This window comes from Aspergillus flavus, chromosome 6 (genome assembly GCF_009017415.1).
Source record: "Aspergillus flavus chromosome 6, complete sequence".
Taxonomy (NCBI): domain Eukaryota; kingdom Fungi; phylum Ascomycota; class Eurotiomycetes; order Eurotiales; family Aspergillaceae; genus Aspergillus; species Aspergillus flavus.
The window spans coordinates 816,322-832,351 of NC_092410.1; the positions used below are offsets into that span (position 1 = coordinate 816,322).

General features: G+C 48.5%; 8 protein-coding genes across 8 annotated transcripts; 2 read left to right on the plus strand and 6 right to left on the minus strand.

Annotated features, from left to right (window-relative positions):
• Positions 1–220: 220 nt before the first annotated feature.
• Positions 221–1,109, minus strand: F9C07_8140 (uncharacterized protein; the record flags this gene model as incomplete). The annotated part of the gene is made up of 2 exons (XM_071511734.1): positions 221–554; positions 982–1,109. The coding sequence occupies 2 exons, from the start codon at positions 1,107–1,109 to the stop codon at positions 221–223; spliced, it is 462 nt and encodes a 153-aa protein (XP_071367695.1).
• Positions 1,017–3,195, minus strand: F9C07_1734253 (uncharacterized protein). Its single transcript, XM_041294226.2, has 2 exons — positions 1,924–3,195; positions 1,017–1,874 (listed from the first exon to the last, which is right to left on the minus strand). Exons 1-2 carry the CDS (start codon positions 2,594–2,596, stop codon positions 1,501–1,503), a joined length of 1,047 nt encoding a protein of 348 aa, XP_041149519.1. The 5' UTR covers positions 2,597–3,195; the 3' UTR covers positions 1,017–1,500.
• Positions 3,196–3,308: 113 nt separating this feature from the next.
• F9C07_8142 (putative sulfatase-1, sulf-1) lies at positions 3,309–5,206 on the minus strand (the record flags this gene model as incomplete). Its single annotated transcript, XM_041294216.1, has 5 exons — positions 3,309–3,668; positions 3,720–4,310; positions 4,359–4,639; positions 4,690–4,869; positions 4,924–5,206. The coding sequence occupies 5 exons, from the start codon at positions 5,204–5,206 to the stop codon at positions 3,309–3,311; spliced, it is 1,695 nt and encodes a 564-aa protein (XP_041149518.1).
• Positions 5,207–5,906: 700 nt separating this feature from the next.
• Positions 5,907–7,141, minus strand: F9C07_8143 (putative pla2g4b; the record flags this gene model as incomplete). Its single annotated transcript, XM_041294215.1, has 5 exons — positions 5,907–6,009; positions 6,062–6,127; positions 6,183–6,612; positions 6,674–6,834; positions 6,891–7,141. 5 exons carry the CDS (start codon positions 7,139–7,141, stop codon positions 5,907–5,909), a joined length of 1,011 nt encoding a protein of 336 aa, XP_041149517.1.
• A 728-nt stretch (positions 7,142–7,869) lies between these two features.
• F9C07_2285904 (multidrug resistance-associated protein) lies at positions 7,870–13,002 on the plus strand. Its single transcript, XM_041294220.2, has 3 exons — positions 7,870–8,200; positions 8,250–9,031; positions 9,085–13,002. Exons 1-3 carry the CDS (start codon positions 8,006–8,008, stop codon positions 12,593–12,595), a joined length of 4,488 nt encoding a protein of 1,495 aa, XP_041149516.1. The 5' UTR covers positions 7,870–8,005; the 3' UTR covers positions 12,596–13,002.
• A 210-nt stretch (positions 13,003–13,212) lies between these two features.
• Positions 13,213–14,043, plus strand: F9C07_8145 (uncharacterized protein; the record flags this gene model as incomplete). The annotated part of the gene is made up of 1 exon (XM_041286964.1): positions 13,213–14,043. The coding sequence occupies one exon, from the start codon at positions 13,213–13,215 to the stop codon at positions 14,041–14,043; it is 831 nt and encodes a 276-aa protein (XP_041149515.1).
• Positions 14,044–14,230: 187 nt separating this feature from the next.
• F9C07_8146 (uncharacterized protein) lies at positions 14,231–14,557 on the minus strand (the record flags this gene model as incomplete). The annotated part of the gene is made up of 1 exon (XM_041286960.2): positions 14,231–14,557. The coding sequence occupies one exon, from the start codon at positions 14,555–14,557 to the stop codon at positions 14,231–14,233; it is 327 nt and encodes a 108-aa protein (XP_041149514.2).
• A 149-nt stretch (positions 14,558–14,706) lies between these two features.
• On the minus strand, positions 14,707–15,720 carry F9C07_8147 (uncharacterized protein; the record flags this gene model as incomplete). The annotated part of the gene is made up of 3 exons (XM_071511735.1): positions 14,707–14,788; positions 15,043–15,193; positions 15,690–15,720. The coding sequence occupies 3 exons, from the start codon at positions 15,718–15,720 to the stop codon at positions 14,707–14,709; spliced, it is 264 nt and encodes an 87-aa protein (XP_071367696.1).
• Positions 15,721–16,030: the final 310 nt, after the last annotated feature.

The following is a 16,030-nucleotide window of genomic DNA, read 5'->3' on the forward strand; positions in this document are numbered from 1 at the left end:
GATGGCATTGAAACTATCACATATCATGGGTATTGCTTTTTATGTTCACTCTTTGACAAGTGTCTTCAGCCGAGATTCACCGAGAGAAGTGCGAAGCAAGATGCGTTCTAGGATAAGGATACTGTGAGCATTTCACAGCGGGGGTTGGAAGACAAGAAGGACTATGGCATCCAACATGGTCAGGGGTTGGAAAGGGTTATAATAAGCTCAGCAACAAAGGCTATGGGTCAGCGCCTCTTTCAGAACCCTGCCCTTTCAGCTCTCCAGTTTCCTTCGGGAGGAGCTTTGTGCAGTCCTGTTCTCCCTCACGCTGCTTCATCCTATCCTCCTTTCCGTATTGCTTTATCGTCCTGTTTTGCTTGGCAGAATCCCCAGCTGCCATCATTGCCTGCAGACCAGGATCAAGCGCTACCCTCTTGTCTTTGCTCTTCTGGCCGGCGTTGCTGAGTCTCACGATTTCGGCCCGGGTTAGCACAATACCTATGTCTGCCTTTCTAGCATTTGAGTCCTCATTTTGACGATTGTCAGTCATTTCGATGATGGCCAAGCTGTATCTACCGTCAACCAATCAAGTCTCTGTCTGATTTGAGCTTCAAGCTCCACTCATATAGACTTACATTCTGAATCAGTTGCGTTTCGAATCTGACCGGTCAAGTTGCAAAGTTATCAGATGGTACTGTGAACGACCATCACAGTTCCAGATAGTGATACATGCAAGGTCACAGGTTTTCACCCAGCCATATATAGTGAAGACAGGCCTGTCATGAGGATATATGACGGAACTAACCCTCAGTCTCTCGCGTAACATTCCAAGTCTACAGATATAATCCGGAATCATGGGACAGAGCTCCCTTAGTGAATGGGTATCACCACAGATTAGCTAGCATCATTGACTGTATAGTTTTCTCTGTAGCTATTTTCCCAAGAATGTTGTATACGTCACGTAGCTACAAGGAATAAGCACAACTAGTCTCCATCTACGTTCTAGTTGCTCTGCGTGTATTGGGGTCATTGGCAGAGATGTTGTCTCCATAGACATTCAGCCGGGGAATACAGAATTCCTGTAAGTTGAGATTGAAGGATCCGGTATGTACCTGCTTTCCTTCCATTTTCCAGCAGCTGATATGAGAAGATGACTGTTTTCTTTTGTTCTAGGAGATGTTCACCTGATATAGCCTGTCAACGTTCCTATTGTTATGTTTTCAGGGAATGGATAAGTCCCAAAAATGTTCAAGTCGAAAGTACCGGTATATCACTGTTGGCTTCTTGGCTTCTTTATTTGTTCTCCATTCAAGAAAGACATATATGGAAATGTAACACTCCAGAGTGGCAAACATACAATCACCGGAACTGCCTAAATTATACATAGAATATAAGGACATACAAAATTAATATTGAAAATGATGGCTAACACCCCCATTCTTTATATAGGTCTTTCCAAGCCCTAAACGACTATGGATTCTAGAATCAGTAATCGAGCAACTGAAAGACCGCCTCCTTTCAAGGAATAAGATCATGTAAATCAAGACCTTGAATGGTATCACTCAACAACATCTCAAAGAGTTCTTTAAAGGACGAGTCAGAACAGCTGTGCCGGTAGCCGGAACTATAACCCTGACTCGGAGTAGTCCACCGTAGCACCTTGAATGACAGTACCTTCTTCACTAGGTCTTTATAGTTCAAACCTGGAAATGGTGCTTCAGGTCTCGGCAAATATAGATCAACTGACCGCATATACTTTGTCAGGGCTCCATACATGATTGAGCTGCACTCAAAGCAACACCCTCGAGTACCGCTTAGGAATGCCTCGCGTGTGTCATGAAGAAGCGTGACCAGGTTACTGATAGCCTCCTCTCTGTGTTTATTCATTGCTTCTATAATCATATTAGAGATAAAGCACCTTGAGGATCTGCTTACCCTTACCCATGACTTTAAAAGGGACAGGAAACCCAAAATCGTCGATCCAGCCGTCACTCCAAGACATAACAGTCGATGTTGATTCTTTGAACTGGGCTTGTAGTTGGAAAACCCAAGAGATCCATAGCCACAGAAGTAGATCTCGAGAATAGATTTTGGGAATCTTTTCCTCTAGAGCGTCGATCCATATAGTCGTCCAAATATACACTGCCTCCTTGCAGTCATAGAAGTCAACTAAGACAGCGACCTTGGCAAGCATTTCGAAAGTGAGTTTTTGTGGTACATGGTATTGTTGACCATGAATAGCACGAAGGAGAATCAAGAGTGCTTCAATATCCCAGCTTTCTGCAGTTATCTCGACTGAGCCTTTTTGCAGGTAAGTAACACTCTCCTTCCAACCACCGGTAAGTATTTTCTTGAAAACAGGGGACGCAAGAATTAGATGCTTCGCGGAGACTTGGATGCGGAAACAAGCCTCGTCCAGCGACTCACGGACGAGGTCAGTTTCGATTTGCGCTCGGACAGGCTCTTCGGCAGCTACATCGACAGCCACATCAACAGGCACTTCGACAGCCTCTTCAACAGCCTCTTCAACAGTAGGCCCTTGGAGAGTCGTATTGCGCAATAGTATGATCACTTCGCCATCTGGATCGATAATATGGCTTGGCTGGTCCATCATTGTTGCCTAGTGCACGTTGTCAACTCTGGAAGGTGTTATTTTGCTCAATAAGGGCAAGGAGAGAATACCTAGTAGAAGCAGGGGTAAGATAATGTAATATAGTAGGTGTCACCCCTCACTTTTTCTTCTTTTGTTTTTACTTTACTGGTGAAGGTGTGGCGGCGTCTGATTGGCGTCGGTCTTGACAGCGCCTGCATACAGTACGTGACCATTCACTAGTAGATATGCCAGGGTTTCTCACAGCATAACTTTAGGAGCAGACTCGTCACGTTTTTCTGACTACTTCGGATTTTTCCAACGAAAGAACGGGTTATCTCAACTATCACTCCCTGATTGATAAAGAATTCTGGGTCTTGGTCCTTTGTATATCTGTCTGAGATCCATTCCATTTGCTAATGCGATATCATATGCCTCCTTAATGTTGTCTTTATATATATACATGCCCTGTGCTCCATTGCTGCTTTATCCAACGAAATATCTGGGATCAGAATTCTACCAATAAGACCTGTTGATTTCAAGTTAGGGCATCAATAAACCAAAAAGCTTTATATTTATTACCTTCTTTCCTATATATATAGCCGATTATTTGTTGTCTTATTATTTAATATCTTCAAATTGAACTTTTTTAATATCTTTAAAGTTATATAATTTATTTTTTAAAAGATTTACTATACTGGTTAAATGCTCCACCCTCCCAATAACCAGTCATTGATCAAAACATTCCGTAATGTCCAAATGCCTCTACATCACGAGCATCTACAGACGAATGATTTCCATAGATGTGGTACTTGATCGGATATTCATTCGAGACAATGTATCCCCTGGAGCATTCATTAAATTTCACCCTGTTCTGCTTGTTGTAAAATTCGTCGTATTTAGAGTCCAACGCATCGACAAGAGTCTTTACCTTCCCGTCTGGATGCAATGCTTCCCAAGGACTCTGGCAGGTCTTGGCCTTGCATGTCTTCAGGACAAGTGTCAGCGCATCTAGACGGTGCTCAAGCTTCTTCATCGAGACACCAAGGATCTTCTCCGTGGAATTGTACAGGTTGTTCATCTGATGGGGATCGGCCTGTTGCTTGTTGGTATACATTCGATAGTAAAAAGGTGTGTGATTACTTACCGACATGTCGTAGGCTTCATGGTCACCCTCGCACCATACGGAGTAGAAAAGGTTATATGTATCTCCAATCACTCGGATAGCCTTGTAGGTATTTACTTTTCCGCTCAGAGGAATATCTCTCTTATCCGAGACAGCTCCCCAGTGCTCAACCTCGACATGCTCCCATGGCTCGTCGGGGATTGTGGTTCCTTCCTTTGGAATCACAGAGCCGTCAAAGTCGCCCGGTCCCTTGCCGCCTGCCCATTCCACAATAGTAGGAGCGATGTCCAAGTGGGAAGTGACGATGTCGGCTGTCTTGCCCTTGGGGATACCCGGGCCACGGATGATCATTGGGACGTTGACATCTTCTTCGTATGGGCAGCGTTTCCCGGGCATCAATCGATGCTGGCTAATGTGGAAGCCATTGTCGCTGGTGTATATGATGTAGGTGTTATCCAGCATTTTATGGCGTTTCAGAGTGCCAATGGTTGTCTCAACCAGGTCATCAACAGCCTGGAGGGCTTGTAAGCGACGACGGTAATATAGATCATTGTCCTTGATGGCGGCATCGGACAGTTGCGGTAACTCGTGGACCCAGGCCGCACCGCTTGGCTACCTTGAGTTAGTTATGCGATTGAAACCGCGAGATGAATCACTTACCCTGTCCGGGTTGAAGGAAACACTTCTAGGAACTTTGGCATCGGGGAATGTTCCCTCGTGTCTGTTTGCTGGAACTGGTTTGGTCCAACCCTTGCCCCATTGGTAGTTGTTGTGCGGGTTGACCGGGTTGATTGCGAGGAAGAATGGCTTCTTTTCCTTTGCTGCGTCGTCCATCCATGCCATTGACTTATTAGCTAGGAGGTCGGTAGCGTACACGCCGGGGTAGCTCCTAGGCTTTTCAAAGTTGTGTTGAATCGTCGTGTTGGTGTATTGATAGGTTCCTGTTTCAATAAGTGATGGTAGAGCTTTTGAAGGAAACAAACAATCTCACTTGGCTCGATCATGAAGTCATGTCCGTCAAGCCCCATCTCTTTCAACCCATTCATGTAGTTGTTGGCATTATGATTGTTCATCAGCTTGCCGGTGAAGTATGTCTTGTAGCCGGATTTCTGCATGTACACTGGGAGCCACTTGGATATCCATCCCTCTTCCACAAACTTGGGGTATCCACCTATTGATATTAGTGAAATTGCAATCAGATGACCAGTTGAGGCTGTGATCTCACCATATGGGGGTCTGAGGTTGGTCACGTTGGTGTTGTGTGCTGCTTTGCCTGTCCACAAACTCGCCCGGGCAGGACAGCACAACGCCACTGTCGCATAGTGGTGGTTGAAGTAGACCCCCTCATCCGTCAATAGCTTCTTCACCTTGGGCATATATTTCATCGAATCCAACTGCTGGTCTTGATCATCGGTGAGGATAACAATAAAGTTGGGCTTGTCGGCTTCCTCCTTCGGGACGACTGCTGTAGCAGCCATCCATAGCCAGAAAATGTATTTCAAGACCATGATGCATGAGCTTGGCGATGGCTTCTTAGCCTTTTCCTAAATATTGATCGAAGTATCACCGTCTTACTTATAGTATATGTTATCGTGCCAAGACACGGGATATTCAACCCCCTCCATCACAGACTGCTAACATAATGCAGAGATATGACTGGGATGTCCACATAAGGCCTTCCATGTACGATGTGGGGCCCAGCGAGATCGACATGAGACTTGACTAGTGGACTGGTCATGGCTTTCTTGGGGGTTGAGGAGAAAGCGAAGGGTGTGCATAAGCTTTTGGGGCTTAGCGGGGTACCAAATGTGCTACCAGCCAATTATTGATAAAAATAGACGATGTCGAGACCTTAATACTATCATATAACAATCCATGTATTTCAACCTTGACTCATTTCGATATTTCGTCCAACAAACACGATCTTGAAATTCTGGCCACTTTGTCCTAATCAACATAACATGTGGCATAAACACGAGAAGAAGAGAGGGTATCATGATAATATCAGTGTAGTTGCTGCTCTGACAGTCCACATCTCCCCTTAAGAGTGAGCTTGGACGCTCACATGGATATGGGTGGAACTGAATTATACGACCACGAAAGAACGTAATCCTTACTAGTACTATATTCTAATTAACAATCAGAGGAAGACGAAATGGTGGGCCCAGGGTTCAACGGCATAGACTTAATTGACAAGCTTTTTATTTATCATACGTCAGATCTCTGCGTTGCTTGTGACGTGTTTGCTAAGCTGATATCACGGATGAACGCCGACGAGGGGAAAAGCGGTCCACTGAATTCCATGTCATACCTAAAAATGGTTAGGAGAACATTCAGGGAACAGATATCGAGCATAATCTCACCAGTAATTAACAGCAAGCACAAAGCCCTCATCTTCTTCCGTACAGGATTGTGAGACCTTGTGGTACCTATGATATAAACTGGTGAGTACTCGTATATATGGACAGCAGAGGGGATAATTACCACATTGCTGGTAGATATAGCATATCTCCCGGGTTCAGAGTGACCCTGAGAGGCTGGGCATACTGAGAGAATGGAGTGGTGTTCTCGGAAGGCCGATCGGGGTCCCAAATGGGGAAGGGAACGGGTTCATCGTTCTCATCCATCTGGAGGACGAGTCCATCCTCGGTGCGAACATACGTTGCAGGCTGCAGGGGTTTTTCATTGACAAAAGGATAACAGAGAGCGGGAAACAAGACAAAATGCTTCCTCCCGAGAACTTGGACATAGATGTTCTCGTAGTTGTCCTTGTGCATGGCTGTAACAGATTTGGAGTTGCCTATCCACAAATTGACAGCATCCGGTGCTTTGTCAAGTGCAATTCTTGCAAATGGGATGTCTTTCTGAACATCCGAATACAGGGACATGTATTCATCACGAAGATTATCATTCTCTAGCATGATTATCAGCTTAGCGTGGTGAACTACAGGATGTATGAGACCGGAGGAACTTACGTGTTTGGGCATATCTCACTTCAGCATCCTGGGGAAAGTTGGGGTCCGTTTCATGGCGGACAACATATTCTAGGAACGTGTCAAATGGTTGATCTTCGTAGTGGGGTTTGGCAAACACAGGGGACTCGTGGTCGGGATGTCGTGTGGGAGCATCGGCGTTACTTGGAGATGGTCCGTGATTTAGCGTCGCGTCTCTTGAATGAAGAAACGCACTTACCCGTAAGGGGTGACAGCGACATTGACGGTCTGATCCTTAAGGGCCTTGAGAAGATAGGCCGAGTTCCATTCTTGACAAGCTTTCCAAGAGGAGGCGCCGCCCCGAACCACAAATGGCGTGTTGCGTGCCACAAAGCGCATAAACTCGAGAGGACTTGGTTCCTCGCTCAGTTCCTCCACAACATGACTGTTAAGCTCATTGAAAGTGGACAAGAGCTCAGCAATCGCGGAATCTACGGTTCCCGATGCCATTGTCTCACAATTTCCTTTGTGACACTAAGCGAGGTGGAGTTGGATGCCTTGGCCTCCTCGTTGAACAGTTTGGAGGTGCTCTGGCGGGTCTCAGTGCGGCGTTGTGTGGTGGGATCAACGGGGCGGCCCGTCAACTAGGGCACAAGATACCGACATCCTGGAGATGTACAGGCAGCCCTCGATGCGGTAGAGGAAGAGATTGACTGAGCAATCTGTGAGCGTTATAGAGGTCTACTCTGTTTTAATGTAGGCAACTGTTGCTACCATCAACTCAATTCTGTATTGAGCATAGAGGGTGCATAAGTTAAGTGGGGCCCATTCACAAGGCAACTATGAATCTCTCTTATTGGCTAAGGCACTGGATGAGTAAGCCGGCATAAGTTAACTCGTTTCTTATCGGGATCTAAGATAACTACCTAGTACTAATGACCTGTCGGGCTCGTAGTAGCGCTTACATCTAGATTGAGTGGGTGGAATCAGCTCGGTTGCTGTTTGTCTGCTGTAGCAAGACATTGAAGCGATCGGAATAGCAACACTGCCAGAACTAAGCTTCCTAGTCATGAAGCAATGTAATCACGTCATCTCCACTATTGTCCAATGGCCAATCCCGCGGATAGTCCCATTGTCTTTATAGATCCTCGTGTGTATCTGAGTTTAGGTGCCAGTCTCACGGCTGACAGCCAAAACAGCTGCTGACAAGTGAAATCCCTGTTATTGCGCCTTGTAGCCCGATAGTGCGTGCGCTAATGATTGTATTTATCACGCAACTTCCCGTCTTTCTTGTTCGCTCTTATCTTAAACTATTCCTTCACTTCTTTTGCCCCAGAGATAGTGACTCGGAGGAGCGGGAATCGCTGTTTCAAAATGCCCTTCACTAATGGGGAGGGTAACATACTCCATCTAAACCAAGAACAGTTTGACTTCAATCTTCAATTTGAGAGTCTCTTTTTCTCGATTATTCCCTCCGTCCTGGTTATTCCATCATTGCTATGGCGAACTATGGCACAAATGCGCAAGCCCGTGGTGGTGAATGCGCCCGTCTTGCAAGTCATCAAAACAGTATGTATGCCATCTCCGATTGCACAGTTTTAGCCCACTGACTGCTTAGAGTGCCATCGGAATTTACGCGGGCTTGGAACTTGCACTCCTTATACTAGCCGCGATCGGGCCCTTTAACATTAGCCGCATATTGATCGCTTCCTCCGTCCTGCAGCTTATCTCGGCCCTTTTCATGCTGACAGTGAGTGTGGTGGATCACAGCCGCAGCCCTAGACCATCGATGCTGCTCAACAGCTACTTATTTCTCACCCTTCTCCTCGATATCGCCCGGGTAAGAACTCTGTTCCTGTCGTCGGACCATGGTTCCGAGATCGTTTACAGCAGTATATTTTGTGCATCGGTCGGGCTGAAAACCACGATCTTGTTATTAGAGGCCTGCCAAAAAACGAGATGGGTGACCTGGGATGCAACGAAACATAGTCCTGAGGAGACGAGCGGGATATTTTCGCTAAGCGTCTTCTTCTGGCTGAATAAGCTCTTCTTCGCTGGATATAGACACATCTTCACAATCGAAAGCCTCTACCCCCTCGACAGCACCTTTAGCGCACAAGCCCAGCATGAGGAATTCGCAAAGAGAATGGACTACACCAAGCTGAAGGGAGACAAATTCGGCCTTCTGAAGGTGCTAGTACGTACATTGTGGGTGCAACTGCTCCTGCCTATTCCTCCGAGGGCGGCCTTGATTGCGTTCTACATCTGCCAACCTCTTTTCATCGAGAGCCTCGTGACGTATCTGTCCCATTCGGAGCCAGACCCCAATGTGGGATATGGGCTAATCGGCGCTGCCATCCTCATCTACTCGGGGATTGGAACCTCGTATGCTTTGTACTGGTAAGCATATACCTGCTGTTACGGCATATTCCAGTGACTCACACGATCGCTAGGTACTGCCACCACCGACTGCGGACGATGGTCCGCTCCATACTAGTCACTGAGACGTTCAAAGCCGCCACAAGAGCCCGGCTGGGATCAGGCGATGATAGCGCTGCGCTGACACTGATGAGCACCGACATGGAGCGCATCAAAATGGGTCTTCGCTGCGTGCACGAGACGTGGGCGAGCATGATCCAGGCAGGCCTCGCCGCCTGGATGCTCTATCGGCAACTCGGGGCCGTGTTCATTGCCCCCGTTGGCGTGGTGGTAGTTTCCTTCGTTGGCTTAGGGATCCTGATCAACTTCACCGGTGACTCGCAACGATCCTGGATGTCCGGGGTCCAGAAACGAGTCGGGCTCACAGCCACCGTCATCGCCAGCATGAAATCGCTGAAGATATCCGGTCTCGCTGGTCCCGTGGCCGAGTACGTGCAGCAGCTGCGTGTCGACGAACTCGCTGCTGGCGCCCGATACCGCAGAATCATGATAATCGCCGCTATATTCGCATTCTTGCCTCAATTGATCAGCCCTCCGCTGACGTTCGCTTTCGCCCAGAGCACGCTGAATGCTTCGACCATGTTTACCAGTCTGTCGTTCCTGACTCTGTTGACTCAGCCGCTGTCGCAGCTTTTTCAGTCAATCCCAGACTTCGTTTCGGGCCTAGCCTGCCTGAGTCGGATTCAGGCATTTTTGGAATTGGAGCCTCGTCAGGACTATCGGCAGTCCCTGGCCGAAACCCAGAGTTTCGGCATGGAGAAGAGTTCCAAACAGCTTGATCTGAAACATACGGATTGTATCTTCATCCAAGATGCAAACTTCGGATGGAAAGCAGACAAGTTCATCCTGAACAATATCAACACCAGAGTCCCCGCCTCGTCCCTGACGATGGTCATCGGTCCTGTCGGCTCGGGCAAATCCACATTCTGCAAGGCTCTTCTAGGCGAAATTCCCTTCAGCCAAGGCAGCGTCGTGACGAGCACTTCCCCCCGTCACGTCGGTTTCTGCGAACAAACCGCCTTTCTTTGGAACGGTACAATCAGAGAGAATATCGTCGGATTCACTCCCTTTGACCGCAAGCGGTATGACCAAGTCATTGAGGCCACTTCCCTACGCTTCGACCTCGCCACCCTATCCCAGGGAGATCAGACGAATATCGGGTCGGATGGTGTAGCGTTGTCGGGCGGGCAGAAGCAGCGTCTGTCTCTTGCGCGAGCACTATACCTACCTACAGACCTTTTGATCCTGGACGATGTGCTCAGTGGGTTGGATGCTGATACCGAGGAGCAAGTCTTTCGGCAGGTCTTTGGACCGAATGGTCTCCTGCGACGACGGGGGTCGACGGTGGTTCTGTGCACACATAGTGTCAGGCATCTCCCGACTGCGGACTACATCATCGCTCTCGAAAACGGCAGCATTGCAGAGCAGGGTGCCTTTGTCGATTTGTCGACCCGTGCGGGTTATGTTCATCGTCTGGAGGTGAGACTAAAGCAGGAGGGCGAGGATACTACTGCTGACGATGAGCCTGGTGCTTGTTACGAACACAAGGGCCAAACTGGGGCTCGCAAGAACCTCGAACCTGCGATCACTGTTAACAGCACTCAAGGACCCACCCCAATTGCCCCAGCGGTGGCCGCAGCCCGCCAGGTTGGTGACGCCACCGTCTATAGGCTATACCTCAAAAGCATGGGATGGTTTGTCGCGGCTTGTGGTCTGTTCTTTGCGGCCCTCTGGGGTCTGCTCACCAATTACCCAACCATCTGGCTCACATACTGGAGTGACGCCACCGAGTCCGTCCATCCTGCGCACTCTAACTCCTACTACGCGGGGATCTATGCCCTCCTGCAGATCTGCGCCATAATCGCCCTCCTCCTCCTGGGAATAACACTTTTCATCGTCTCTGTGAAGAAAGCCGGTGCAAATCTCCACCAGCAAGCCCTACGCACCCTGATTCGGGCAACACTCTCCTTCTTCACGAATACCGACACCGGGGTGGTCACGAACCTTTTCTCCCAGGATCTCAACCTCATCGACACCGAACTCCCCGAGGCTACCCTCAACACCCTCTTTTGCGCATCTCAGTCGATTGGGCAAGCAGCGGTGATGCTCACATCGTCCGTCTACCTGGCTATCAGCTACCCGATTCTGGGCGCCTTGCTCTACTTCGTGCAGAAATTCTACCTCCGCACGTCGCGGCAGCTGCGGTTGCTCGACCTGGAGGCCAAGAGTCCGCTCTACACACATTTCCTCGACACGCTCAAGGGAATTGCCACGCTGCGCGCCTTCGGGTTCATCCCGGATGATATACACAAGAACGCGCGTCTGGTGGACTCGAGCCAGCGCGCGGCGTATCTCCTCCTCATGATCCAGGAGTGGCTGAACCTGGTCCTCAACCTCGTCGTGATGGTCATCGCGGCGGTCCTGACGACGCTGGCCGTCCGGTTGCATTCAAACTCGGCCTTCGCCGGTGCATCATTGTACTCGCTGATGACCTTCGGTGAGAGCCTTTCCGGGATCGTGATTTACTACACCAGACTAGAGACCTCCATCGGCGCGATCGCGAGACTGAAAACCTTTAACGAGACAGTGACTTCAGAGGACCGCGACGGTCCCGGAGAGGAGGACACCGTCCCAGACACGAACTGGCCGGATCGGGGGCTGGTCGAGTTGCGCAGTGTATCCGCCCGGTACAAATCCACCACCGTGTCTGAGTCTGAGTCTCTCTCCGTCGTCTCTGGCGCCACCAATGAGCCGCCCTTAGCTCTCAAGAACATCACTCTAACCATCCACCCGGGGGAAAAGGTCGCCATCTGCGGCCGTACCGGCAGCGGTAAATCCAGCTTCCTTGCACTCCTGCTGAAACTCCTCGATCCGTTGCCCTCAACAGTCAACAATCATAACCAGGAACCTCCGGTCCTGATCGATAACATCCCATTGCACCGCATCCACCGCGCAACCCTCCGCCAACGCCTCATCGCTGTCCCCCAGGACGCCGTCTTCCTGCCCGACGGCTCGTCCTTCCGCGCGAACCTCGACCCGACCAACACCGCAACCCCGGCGGAGTGCCAGCGGGTCCTCGAAGCGGTCCGGCTGTGGGGATTCGTCCAGGAGCGGGCAGAGGGGCTGCATGCGCCTGTCACAGCGGGGACCTTGAGTGCCGGGCAGAGGCAGCTCTTCTCGCTGGGGCGGGCGGTGCTCCGTGCGATGATACGCCAGCGTTCAACGTCTCCCTCCCCCGAGGAAGAGGGGTACGACAAGCAAGACCAAGGAGGGATTCTCCTCCTCGACGAAGTCAGCTCCAGCGTGGACCGGGAAACCGAGCGGATGATGCAGGAGATCATTCGGGCGGAGTTCAGACACTACACGATCATCGCGGTGAGCCATCGGCTGGAGATGATCATGGATTTCGATCGAGTGGTGGTGATGGATCGCGGGGAGGTGGTAGAGGTTGGTAATCCCGCGGCCCTGAAAGAAAGGGGGGCTGGGAGTCGGTTTGGGGAGTTGGTGGCTGCTGCTGGGGCGTAGCAACTTTTCACAATATTAGCATACCTAATCTCAATTGAAACATATCTATAAACACACTCTAGACGGCCAAATGAATACAACAACTAGGAGACAAGATCATCCCCAATCGCAACATCCAAAGCCCCTTGGTCTTACTTCTCAGGCGACTTCAGATGAAACGGTTATAGGGCGACTGCACAATTCGAATGGTGGTAACAGAGAACGAGCATGCCTGGACATTGATCGTGGTCTATGTCCGTCTCTCTACCATTGCTCTGAGACGGTTTCGGAGGCTGTCATATAGTAAATATGAAGTTGACATCACACCTGCACTACCATCTAGCATTGCGCCGATCATACTAAGCGAGGTGGCCAATTCCATGCGCGTAGTCAATACTTAATAGTATATAAGCAATACTAATGCGTACAACAAGGTACTGGTTGCAGCTGCTCGGGTACATTACAGTAAAAGTGATGGCACGTGAGTCTAATGGCTATGCCCCCTAGTAGTACTAGCGTGTGATTTCCATATTCTCTATAAATCAAGGCTGCCGCCTACTTTCTAAATCTTATCAAGTTTAAACGAGGTCTCTAATCTCCAAGGCTCCCTTCAACCATTTTCCTAAAATATAAAGACCATGGCTACAGCTGTATTTACTCTCTTCCCGAATCTTCCCCCAGAGCTCCGCAACCAAATATGGCGAGACACTCTACCTGACAAAGTCAGGCAAGCTTTATACTTCTACAAACGGGGCTGCTGGCGGACTCGACGCCTAACAGAAGACGACGAGGACTATAGCCATGATAACGACCAGCTTAATATATGTCACGAATTCCGCCACGATTTATTAGACCCTATGAAATTTGAGGTGCCGCTTCTCTTTGTTAACTCTGAAGCCCGTGGTGTCGCCTTAACCTGGATGCAAGGGCAAGGTCTCAAGATACGCTTCTGCGAAGACAGACAAAACCCTATTGTTATACGCTCATTTGACCCGGATCATGATACATTATATATTTCGCTCAAAACTTGGGACGACTTCTCCAACGAGCCTTATGAAATAGTATTTCCACCGGACCACGGTAGCGGGTATTATAACTGTGCCCCTCCGGCCTTTACACGCATCGCCGTGCCCGAGGCATTTTTCCAGCATGATATCCCCCTATCGGATCTTTTTCACTTCTACTGCAGTCTCGAAAAGGTCTTCATAATTCCCGATGCGCAGTCGGATATACAGTCTGAGATGAATGACCTAAAGATGCAGCGGCGGTGGGAGCTTCAGAGCACTCAGGGACCGATGCTATTCTGGAATAACGACCGTGATTGCTTTGAGTGGAAGCATAATGCAGGTGACAGCAACAACGCCATGAATTCAGTGATAGAGAAGGCCTGTGATGGGCTAGACGAAGCGCTTGAATTTTACGAGATGAAAAGCTTTGAGGTCCGGGCTGTTTATGCCGTCAGAAAATGAACATGCAATTTTGTGTAGACTAGAATCGAAACATAACCTGCCCGTGGCTAAAAAGTTCATGACCCAATGAAGAATGTTGGATGGCATGATGTGCAGAAAACCTTCTAACCTTTATACTCGGGACAGAGCACAAATCGTTTCAGGCAGATAGATCGGCACCCGCAGACCATTCATCTCCTTCATCCTATTACATACGATCTTCAATACCATGAATATTTTCCAGATCAGTCATTGCCAGCCCACGCATCGCTTCTTCATAGACGCCATAAGCCCTCCAAAGCTTTCTCATCGTTTCAACACTGACACGTCGTCCCTGTCTATGAGTCCCAGTATAAGCTGTGAAATAAGCCCCGGTACCGTCTGCGGATACGGCATAACGGACGTCGTCGAATTCAGTTCCGTCGGGAATATAGGCAGCGAGGCGCATATCGTAGACAATGAGGAAGTATCCCATATTCACATCGAATCCAAAATGGACATCGATGTTGTCCTGTTCTTTCATCCAGGTGACCATGCTTTTGACATTAGCGGTGTTTATGCAGACTTGGTGTTATGCTTACTTGAATTCTGAGACGTTTGTTGAAAGCGAGGGATTGGTAGATTGTGGTGTGGGATTTGGTCTTCAGGTCTTGGGGACTGATTAAGATCTGATGACACAGAGTGTTAGTAGAGGGAATCGATCCCATGGTGGAAATCAGCTTTCATGGTTGTAACAGCGATACGATAGACGACAATCTGCACATACCTTTTCCGGGGTTTAAAGATATCGCTGTCGTTGCAATGACTAAGAGGTTTAGTACCACGCTTAAAGATGAATTTCGAGATGTGTTCAAGAAACCAAGAGTTGAGCTACAGTGTTGTTCAAATGTTAGAAGTGAATGAATGACCTGAGGTATTTACTGCATGCCTGGCGCTAACATAATGTCCACCTTAGGCATCAGTTACCATTGTCTAGTAGTATTCAGTACGTTGGGCCCATTATCCTGCTCTTTCACATACGATCCACAATCAAGCTTTGAGCAGGTCACTCCATTGATGCAAACTTGCGATCCCCAGTCTACCAATACCCATCTCATAGACCTCATATTCCTTCCAAGTTTGCTCCATTTCATCAAGGCTGACATATTCTTCTCCTTCCTCTCCTGTTCCACTAGTATAATTCACATGAGGTGCCTCATAATGTATCTCGCACATCTTATAACACACCTCGTAGTCAGACTCATATTAATCTGGAGGACAATGAACATAAACAAGGATATAGAATATCAAAGCTGTGGGGCCTTGGGGACTAGAGCGCCTCTCACAACTACCATGGATATGCTTATCTCCTCGACGCTCCTGGAAGGACATCAAACTTGCTACTATTAGCGATATAGATCATGTGTTACGGATTGGTATTCTTACCAGGTATTGCTGTGTTCGGTCATAGTGTAATTTTTGTAGTCCGTGCTCAGTTTTTGATTGATTATAAGAGTCCCAGTCTCTGTTGAGAAGAGTTGAGTAAAGAGAACTGATTGAATAGTTCAAGGAGGGATTATATAGTGCTGAAAGGAATGTTCAGAGCGATCATCTGTAGGTAGATTGTCGTCAATACGGTAACCACCTAGGAATAAACATGACAGTACGTCTAAAGACAAGTATCGAACCGGGTGGCCATGGAGTTAAGAGGAAACGCATCGTTGCTTGTTTCGGAGTATTCCGCTACTCTATGCTAAACGCTTGCAGTTATTAATATGTCTGTGGCAAATACCCTTTATTTAGGTAGATTCCGCGATGGAACTTTGCAAAACCATTGTAGTCCTGTTACGCGTCCTACCATCACCGTTGCTTTGTTCCATAAGTTCTAATGGTAGCCTTGGGGTATATACCTTTTGTTTGAGAACCCCACGTGGTTTGATACAACGCCAGGCAACCGAATATTAGAACAGGACGTTAATCGAATGGCCTACTACTAGTATTCTCAGGCCACATTTGTCTTAGCTGCAGG

Excerpts from the sequence above, each read along its gene's own strand:
- F9C07_2285904 (XM_041294220.2), top strand. The coding sequence starts at position 8,006 with ATGCCCTTCACTAATGGGGAGGGTAACATACTCCATCTAAACCAAGAA. Across the intron at positions 8,201-8,249 it reads TCTTGCAAGTCATCAAAACA|AGTGCCATCGGAATTTACGC; the intron begins GTATGTATGCCA and ends CTGACTGCTTAG. Across the intron at positions 9,032-9,084 it reads ACCTCGTATGCTTTGTACTG|GTACTGCCACCACCGACTGC; the intron begins GTAAGCATATAC and ends CACGATCGCTAG.
- F9C07_1734253 (XM_041294226.2), bottom strand. The coding sequence starts at position 2,596 with ATGATGGACCAGCCAAGCCATATTATCGATCCAGATGGCGAAGTGATC. Across the intron at positions 1,875-1,923 it reads TGTCCCTTTTAAAGTCATGG|AAGCAATGAATAAACACAGA; the intron begins GTAAGGGTAAGC and ends ATATGATTATAG.